General features: G+C 48.2%; 1 protein-coding gene across 1 annotated transcript in view; it reads left to right on the forward strand.

The window, feature by feature from the left end:
- The window catches only part of MEGF6 (multiple EGF like domains 6), a 201,423-nt gene that overhangs the window by 39,499 nt on the left and 153,516 nt on the right, over positions 1–8,408 (forward strand). Inside the window, exon 4 of the mRNA XM_018576690.1 lies at positions 4,224–4,328. Coding sequence (XP_018432192.1) covers positions 4,224–4,328 — 105 coding nt within the window. The remainder of the gene's footprint in view (positions 1–4,223; positions 4,329–8,408) is intronic.

An 8,408-nucleotide genomic window follows, 5' to 3' on the forward strand; every position in this document is an offset into this window, starting at 1 on the left:
TGGATAAAATAAAAGCTACAATGTACAGTGTGATCAGTGGGGGAGAGGAGACTGCTAAAATGCTTCCTCCTAACTGCAGCAGACTGATTACATCATGTCAGCCGAGTCAAAGGGCGAGCTAAGGACCCCGGGATGTCTTCTCATCTAATGCAACTGCAGGACACCGAGGGACATACAGAGCGGAGGGGGAGGGAGGTGAGCGCTGACCGCCGCGGGACGGGGGATCAGGTGAGTATATCTTCCTTATTATAGCCCCCAGACCAAACTGAGCACTTAACCCTTTGCTGTGAAGAGACAGCCCCACTGCAAGGGGTTAACTTTTCATTTACCTGGAGTTCTTTTTTAGAACTACGGAGGTCCCAGCGTCCGCCATCATCCCTCCACGCAGCGTCCGTCCACGCCTCATCTAAAGAGAAACACCCGCCGTGGCGTCGAAGGCTGCACAGTATACAATGTGACAATCCCATTATAGAAGATATTGTTGGCGGTGGCGGTGGACGTCCCGGGAGGCGGAACGCGTCTGCTGATAAGCTGGAAGAAAAGTTACATTTATTGTTTTATCGGAAAGGAAAAGTTACGCCGAGCGCCGGTTTAAGTCGAAGATTTGTATTCTACGCACGCGCATCAGATATTCACCATCGACTCGCCACTATTGCATTAAATTAAATCCGCCATCGGAGGAGCGAATCTCGGGACTGTGAAGTCACAAAAAAACGAAATCTGATCTAATCAATGAGAAGGTCGTTATGTTTAAATAACTAGAGAAGCCCCCGACAGTCGGAACAATAACAACAAATAAATAAAAGATCCTTTTTTAATCCTTTTAAAGCACAAAAACTTGCATTTAAAGGGTATCGCGGGTCAGAAACTACAAATAAATCTGTATTTCTATATTGAATTTCATTTAAATATTAATAATAATAATACTAATATTATATCTACCAATCCCTCCACTGGCTTCCATCCCCACCCCCTCTGCCGATCCCTCCATTGACTTCCAATAGCCCAAAGGATAAAACTCAAAATATTAACAACGACTTACAAAGCCATCCACAACTCTGCCCCCGGCTATATCTCCAACCTTGTCTCAAAGTATCACCCTAACCGTTCCCTTCACTCTTCCAAAGACCTCCTGCTCTCTAGCTCCCTCGTCAACTCCTCCCATGCTCGCCTCCAGGACTTCACTAGAGTCTCTCCCATCCTCTGGAACTCTTTACCCCAACCTCTCCGTCTATCTCCATCTCTGACTGCCTTTAGGTGATCCCTTAAAACTCATCTCTTCAGGGAAGCCTATCACATCTCACACTAACTACTGAACTATCACGTTCTCAAACAATTCATCCCCTCACAGCTACCTCCTCATGTATCACCACCCCCTCCCTTTTAGGGGTGAGCCGAACACCCCTGTGTTCGGTTCTAATTCGAACATGGAAAAAGTTCTAATTCGAACTTAGAACTCAATGCAAGTCTATGGGGGTAGAACTCAGAAAATTAAATGTCCCCATTTTGAAGCCTTATGCAATTTATTGGCCATAAAAAGTGTATGGGGATCCGGGTACTGCCCTGGGGGACATGTATCAATGAGAAAAACACTTTTAAAAAATACCATTTTTAAAGGAGCAGTGATTTAACATCACTTAAAATGAAAAATTCCTTTAAAAATGGTGCCTGGGGGGTCCCCTTTCACTGCCTGTAAAGTGGCGCATCTGTATGATGTATAGGACCCGCTGAAGCAAAAATGACATTTAAATAATGGTAATTTAGTGATTTTTTGGGGGATAAATGATAGTGCTTCTTTTGCAGGCTTTGGATGAAACTAACAGGTGCTTTAAAATTGGGCCTTTGGTGCCAGCTAGTGCTTTCACACCGTAACCCTCCAGAGGTATTCCAGAAGAGTGCAGGGTTGGACCCTGCGGTCAAATATATAATAGTAATAATAATAAAAATAATAATGTGTGCAAAATAATGTCTCGGGCAGTGAAAGGGTTGAATCGTGTAGATGTGGAAGCTCTTATATTCGGCGTCCTTGAGTCCGTAAAAAGCTGCTACATACACTCCTCTCGCTGTACATAGACACCATGAGGATGGCTGGGGATGCCTGAGCACATTTGGGCTGTAACGCGTCCTTCACATTTGCTGATTGCAGCCTGAGACAAAAGGGAAGCAGCCGAGGGAACGTGGCCGGGATTCAGCAAACACAAATAGTATCTTTTCTCTTTTTTTCCCCCCCTTTTCTTCCCTGTATGCGGCCGGCGTTCTCCAGCTTAGCAGAAAATGTATAAAAATAATGGAAACCATGCACAGGTAATCCCCGGCGCTGCGGAGCGAGCAGCACACTGCGTCCATTGTCTCAGTGCAAGATCATATGTCATAGGGATTAGGCAGACTAATATATTCAGCAATCTCTCTCTCTGAGGATCTCCTGGACTGGAATTGCTTCCTCTGCACACTGCGAGCTTCTCACAATGTGCATTAGAAGCTGCAGCACGTCAGATAGCCTCATTTACTATATGGAGGACGTCCAGCATCATCTTGCACTTTCCTCCCCAGCCTGACTGTCGTTAGCCTGCCCCGGTCTTTAGATGGATCAGATAGAGCCCGCCTCATTTCCTGGCTGGAGGACGTCCAGCATCATCTTGCACTTTCCTCCCCAGCCTGACTGCCGTTAGCTTGCCCCTTCCTTTAGTTGGATCAGATAGAGCCCGCCTCATTTACAATCTGGAGGACGTCCAGCATCATCTTGCACTTTCCTCCCCAGCCTGTTGGTCGTTAGCCTGCCCCGGTCTTTAGTTCTATCAGATAGAGCCTGCTTAATTTACTATCTGGAGGACGTCCAGCATCATCTTGCACTTTCCTCCCCAGCCTGACTGTCCTTAGCCTGCCCCTTTCTTTAGTTGGATCAGATAGAGCCCGCCTCATTTCCTGGCTTGGCAGACATCCGGTGACATTGAGCTTTTCCCTCCCCAGCCTGTCTGCCCCTGGCCCACCCCTTTTATTCATTGGATTTCAGTTCTTTCAATGATGGAGGCTCAGCATGACATGCAGGCATTACCTAGGGTGGTCCATATGCAAATACAGCCTGCCCAGGAGATCCCACTCCTCCAGACTGATATCCACCCATCGAGGCGTTTTGATATTTGCATAACTCCTCCCAAGAGCCAGACCACTACTTGCATCTGGGCTGAAGGTTCTTGAGAGGAGTACTGAGTCAGGGTGCTGTGATGTTTTCAGTAAGCTATGTACAGCACTCTGCTGGCCCCTCCCACCAGCCATGATCTACCTGCATTGCATAGAGCAGCACAGTGATGATATAAGATGTGTAAAGAGAAAGTAAAGATTTTATTTAAGCATGTATTTGAGATGACACACGTGTAACTCAGAAGTACTTTAGTCAGACACAGCCAGGGAAATAGCATTATCTTCCAACAATGGCGGCCCCCATGCTTCCCATGTGACAGTGTCACTCTAAATCGGACTATTTAGGTCCCCATTGCCTTCTGGGAGTTTTAGTCGCCCCCGTCCATCATGCTGATCCTTTGGCTTTCACACATCCTGGGTTACTGACCCGGGACCAGGGGTAGCCAACCTTGGCCCATGGGCGTAACTACAGATTATGGGGCCCCATAGCAAAATTTTGATGTGGCCCCGTGGCAAAACCTTAAGATCTACATCAAGGACAGGTAGCAGGAGAGGTGTCTGCATAGTCTTCTCCTGTACAGCTGATGTCAGTTCTTCCTGATTGGAAATGTCATAGGGGAGTACAGGGGCAACAGCAACTTCTGCAATCCTTAATAGGGCCCCCTTCCACCCCTAGGCCCCATAGGAGCTGCGTGGGCAGCTATGGCTATTGTTACACCACTGCCCTGGCCCTCCAGATGTGTTGAAACTTCAAAACCCATGAGGCATTGCAAGACTCTGAAAGCCACAGGCATGAGTCCCAGAGACAGATGCATCATGGGATTGGTAGTGTCACCACAGCTGGAGTGCTGAGGTTGCCTACCCCTACCCGGGACAAGTAGGCAGATCTGACCCAACTTCCTGCTTACGTGATCCAGGTCAGAGAATTGCCCGCCAGGTGAGAGGCAATGACGGATTGCCATAAAAACATAACAAATGCAGCTTTTGAATGTTCCTGAGGCGGCTGTGAGCTGCGCTGAGTATAACCTACACACAGTCTGGATCAGGGGATTCCACTGACTTCTTTGTCTCTTGTCTTTTTGCAGCCGCCTGCAATGCCGGCATTTGTTTCAATGGTGGGAATTGTGTGGAAGGATCGTCCCAGCGATGCCTCTGTCCCTCCGGCTTCCAAGGGCCTCGCTGCCAGTACGGTAGGTGGATCCATTCTTCTCTGATATCCATGTATCCTAAACCCCTAGGAGGTTGTGTCATTCCGTCATGAGCCCCGCACCGCCTGCCAGCCACATACACTGACTGGGATTAGGTGTCATGGATGCACATGTGACACATGTGGCTGGCTCCGGGTCCCTCCGCACAGTGCAACTCACATGCTGGGCCACAACGCAGAACATGGGAAGTGGTACTGTGCAGAGCCCATAGGTATAGAGTAAGAACAGATACTGAGAATGACACCCGGCATACAGGACAAGAGAAGTGGTACTGTGCAGAGTCCATACATACAGAATAGGAGGAGATACTGAGAATGACACCTGGCATACAGGACAAGAGAAGTGGTACGGTGCAGAGTCCATGGGTATAGAGTAAGAACAGATACTGAGAATGACACCCGGCATACAGGACAAGAGAAGTGGTACTGTGCAGAGTCCATAGGTATAGAGTAAGAACAGATACTGAGAATGACACCCGGCAAACAGGACAAGAGAAGTGGTACGGTGCAGAGTCCATGGGTATAGAGTAAGAACAGATACTGAGAATGACACCTGGCATACAGGACAAGAGAAGTGGTACGGTGCAGAGTCCATGGGTATAGAGTAAGAACAGATACTGAGAATGACACCTGGCATACAGGACAAGAGAAGTGGTACGGTGCAGAGTCCATGGGTATAGAGTAAGAACAGATACTGAGAATGACACCTGGCATACAGGACAAGAGAAGTGGTACTGTGCTGAGTCCATACATACAGAATAGGAGGAGATACTGAGAATGACACCCGGCATACAGAAGAAGGAGAGTACTACTGTGCGCAGTCCATACATACAGAATAGGAACAGATACTGAGAATGACAGACGGCATACAGGACAAGGGAAGTGGTACTGTGCAGAGTCCATACATACAGAATAAGAACAGATACTGAGAATGACACCCAGCATTCAGGACAAGAGAAGTGGTACTGTGCAGAGTCCATACATACAGAATAGGAGGAGATACTGAGAATGACACCCGGCATACAGAAGAAGGAGAGTACTACTGTGCGCAGTCCATACATACAGAATAGGAACAGATACTGAGAATGACACCCGGCATACAGGACAACGGAAGTGGTACTGTGCAGAGTCCATACATATAGAATAAGAACAGATACCGAGAATGACACCCTAGGATAGAAAACGAATGCAGCCATGCCATCACATCTGGGGACCGGTAAAGCTTCAACATATTACATTTTTGTTCTTGTATTCAGTCTTTAAATCCAAAACTTCTGCTGACTCGGCCCCTGACTTCCTGTACGCATTCCACATCAAGTAAAACAATTTTCACATCCACCATAGAGAGTGATGAGCGCTCCTATGAATTCTGTCAGGGGGCGGAGCTGGGAACACAGATGTAGAAATGTCCCTACCAGAGTCCCATAGACATATAAGAACATAGCAGGCACCATGACCTGATCCTTGAAGAAGTGCCGGCCTGCACCTCACCTACAAGGAAAGGGTTAATCCCGCTCCAACGCTATTTGCCTTTTTATTAAATAAACGAGAATCGGGCAGATTATTTTTCCAGATAGGTGAAGTCAACATTATAGACAATTATGGTTTCTTCTCTCGCTTCAATTTACATTTAAATTTGATGTTATCAAGCGTGCGTGAAGATGGAAAAGTGGTTGCTGCGCGTTGGCGAGTCGTGTCTACATTCCGGGGTTCTGTCAAAACACAAACACGGATTTCATGTTATATTTATGTACGAGTGTGCGGATTCTCTTAAAGTGCATTTCCACTTTCACGGCCACATTGGGACGACACCTATTTTATATTGGATGCATGTTCCCATTCACAACATTCGGAAAAAGCAACCCCTTCATGACCGAGGCCTTATTTTTAAGTTTTTTGCACCCATGTTATAAGCCACATTACTTCAAACCCCCCAAAACATTCTGGGGGTTATTCACAAAGCTGCTGAAGGATCCAGCCGTACCTTCGGCTGATCCTTCGGCTCACTTCGGCCACTGAAGCCCTTCATTTCAGTCGAACCGAAGGGCTGCTGTACGGGCTATTCACTATAGCCCGTACAGCAGCCGAGTGGCTCAGCCGAGCCGAAGGCATATGTTTCAGCTGGACTGAGCCGAAGAGACAGCCGAAGCGTGGAGAACGCGTGCGATATCCACGCAAATGACAGCTGGGCGGAGCCAGCCGTGATCTCATGGCTGGCTACGCCCAGTTGTAATGACAGATCAGCGTCCCCAAATGACCTGGAGACGCTGATCTGTCATTAAACAATAACTGGGTGGAGCTGGTTGTGACATCACAGCCAGCTCCGCCCAGTTGTTGTTCATTGGCCGGCACCTGCTAGAGGACATTATTTACATTTTTAAAAATATTTTTGCAACTTTTCTTTTTTTTTCTACTTTTTTCACTGTTTTCTATTCTGCTCGCTACCACGGAGGTAGCGAGCAGAATAGCTGGCGGTTTTCGGCTATTCGCTCACTGCCGTTCGGCACTTCAGCTCAGCCAAACATGCAGAGCAGTCTATATAGGGTGGTCTCCCTGTGTAGTAGCGCCCCATAGAAGTCTATGGCGTGGTCTCCCTGTGCAGTAGAGCCCCATAGAAGTCTATGGGGTGGTCTCTCTGTGCAGTAGAGCCCCATAGAAGTCTATGGGGTGGTCTCTCTGTGCAGTAGAGTCCCATCGAAGTCTATAGGGGTGGTCTCCCTGTGCAGTAGAGCCCCATAGACCCCATAGAAGTCTACAGTGGTCTCCCGGCTGGAAGTCAGAGGCAGACAAGCTCCATGGAAGTCTATATCACTCTACTGCTCAGACGCGGCCAAGAGAGAGGATGTGCGGCACGGCATGTAAACAATCCCCAGAGGGTGCAGGAGTTGGATCTCGGTAAGTATCCATCTGTGGAGGGGGAGAGCGGGATCTATTAGGTCAGGGGAGGAGGGCAGAAGGAATAAGTGCACCTCGTTTAATATCACAGCACGAGAACTCCTCGTTGGAGTAATATCGCAGGTTGTAGTTCGCGGAGCGCCAACAGGATCAAGCGACGACCTCCCGCGTGCTGCGAGAAGGCGCAAAACAGAAGCCTTGGTGCCTGGCGGGTCGGGGTGTGAAATGCGTGGTGTGGGTAGCGGAATGTTAGGGAACTTTTCATGAATGGGAAGACGAGTTCCTGAGAGCTGATGCGAGTCACAGACAGAAAATCACTTAGTGCCTCCTCTAGGAGTGCTGACTCAGGAGGCGTCTGACTTCACGCCGGATCTCACGAACGGCACGCTAATTGTTTTTACAGGTACTTGTTGTCGCGGCCGGAACAGACTGGAGCGCATCTGAAGTTCCAGAGAGGCCGCTGTGTTGTTATATGTTGTAAAGTATGACACAAGTGTCAGGTTTAGGGTGTGAAACATGTCAAAGTGCCTCACTTAAAGGGCAACTACCCAGATAGTTCACAGTACGGGACAAGCAAATATTGACGAGTCATGTTAGTTCTAACTGGAATCTTGGTGAGCTCTGTGTATTTCTTCCAGACCTGTGACACTTGGAGCTTCCTGTAATAAAAACTGCTGCTCTCTCTCCTTGTGCAGGGTGACTGGTCTTGTCTCTGCCCCCTCCTGTAATAAAGACCGCTCACTGCTACTCTCTCCTTGTGCAGGGTGACTGGTCTTGTATCCGCCCCTTCCTGTAATAAAGACCGCTCACTGCTGCTCTCTCTCCTTGTGCAGGGTGACTGGTCTTGTCTCCACCCCCTCCTGTAATAAAAAACTGCTCACTGATGCCCTCTCTCCTTGTGCAGGTGACGTGGGAATTTAGCACAGGGGTAGTGGGAGCCCCTCATAATTTCAATATTTGCATAACTCCTCCCAAGGGCAAGCCCACTGCTTGCATCAGGGATGAGGACTCTTGAGAGGCAGGGTGCTGTGATGCTTCCCAAAAACTATGCACAGCACCCTGCCGGCCCCTCCCACCTGCCATGAGAGGGACAGAGACCCGGAACTAAAATAAGGCGCATAATGAAAATGAGAACGTTTTATTGAAATATTTAATTAGCATATTGATG

This window comes from Nanorana parkeri, unplaced genomic scaffold (assembly GCF_000935625.1).
Source record: "Nanorana parkeri isolate BGI_ZX_2015 unplaced genomic scaffold, ASM93562v1 scaffold5, whole genome shotgun sequence".
NCBI classification, from domain to species: Eukaryota; Metazoa; Chordata; class Amphibia; order Anura; family Dicroglossidae; genus Nanorana; species Nanorana parkeri.